General features: G+C 28.3%; 1 protein-coding gene across 1 annotated transcript in view; it reads right to left on the bottom strand.

The window, feature by feature from the left end:
- Positions 1 to 321: 321 nt before the first annotated feature.
- LOC106680102 (acyl-CoA-binding protein homolog) overlaps positions 322 to 814 on the bottom strand; it is a gene marked incomplete at its 5' end in the record, with an annotated part of 6,028 nt that continues 5,535 nt past the window's right edge. Inside the window, 1 exon segment of the mRNA XM_067044689.1 lies at positions 322 to 545. Within this exon segment, the coding sequence (XP_066900790.1) occupies positions 412 to 545 (134 nt within the window).

Below are 814 nucleotides of genomic sequence, written 5' to 3'. Positions count from 1 at the left end.
TTTAGTTATTTTTTAATCATTCTGTGTATCCTTTATTCATTGGTTATTATCTTGTTTTTTGTTCTTAGCCCTAATGAAGGCTAGAACTCCTGGCCGACACATTGGGACTAATAAATAAGTTTTATTTATTTTTGTTCTTTACTGACCGCTCTCCCAACCATCTTCTTATCATAATTATCATTAGTTGAGGTTTCTCACATATCCAGGGCCCGCTTAACCATTTTAACATAGGAATTAATCAATGAATAGAGTTAACTCAAGTTTTTCTTCAAAAACAATATAATCATGATTGGATTTAAGGATATAAATAAAAATACTAAATAAACAATTATATATTTATTAAAATATATATATGTAAAACCAAAAAATATTTTATTAACAAATTTACTTTAAAAGTCTTAAAAATTCAGTTCAAGCATATTTGGCGACCAGCTCCTCTACCAAGCTAATATATTTCTCCATTGCCTGTTCCTTAGTCATTCCCTTATTCTTCTCCCAGGATTCCCACTTGTACTTGCCCTTTAGGTCGAGTGCTCCTGGCTTAGCTAAAACAGACAACGAATTGTATTAGAAAAATTACACCTTTTCCACTTTATAACAGTTATAAATTAAATATAATTTTCAATTAATTATATTATTATTTAATTTAATATATAAGCCCTTTTCAAATTTCAATATTACTTTTTTAATATTGCTTGATTTAACTATCCTAAGTCACAACCTGTCATTACATGAGCCGGAAAGAAAATAGTCAGTTATTTCACCCCAATTTCTGATTACTTTTATGAAAACTGTCTATAATTACTAGTCAAAA

Source organism: Halyomorpha halys, unplaced genomic scaffold (assembly GCF_000696795.3).
Source record: "Halyomorpha halys isolate HHAL.00 unplaced genomic scaffold, Hhal_1.1 Scaffold242.1, whole genome shotgun sequence".
NCBI classification, from domain to species: Eukaryota; Metazoa; Arthropoda; class Insecta; order Hemiptera; family Pentatomidae; genus Halyomorpha; species Halyomorpha halys.
This window is presented reverse-complemented; position numbering and strand designations above follow the sequence as displayed.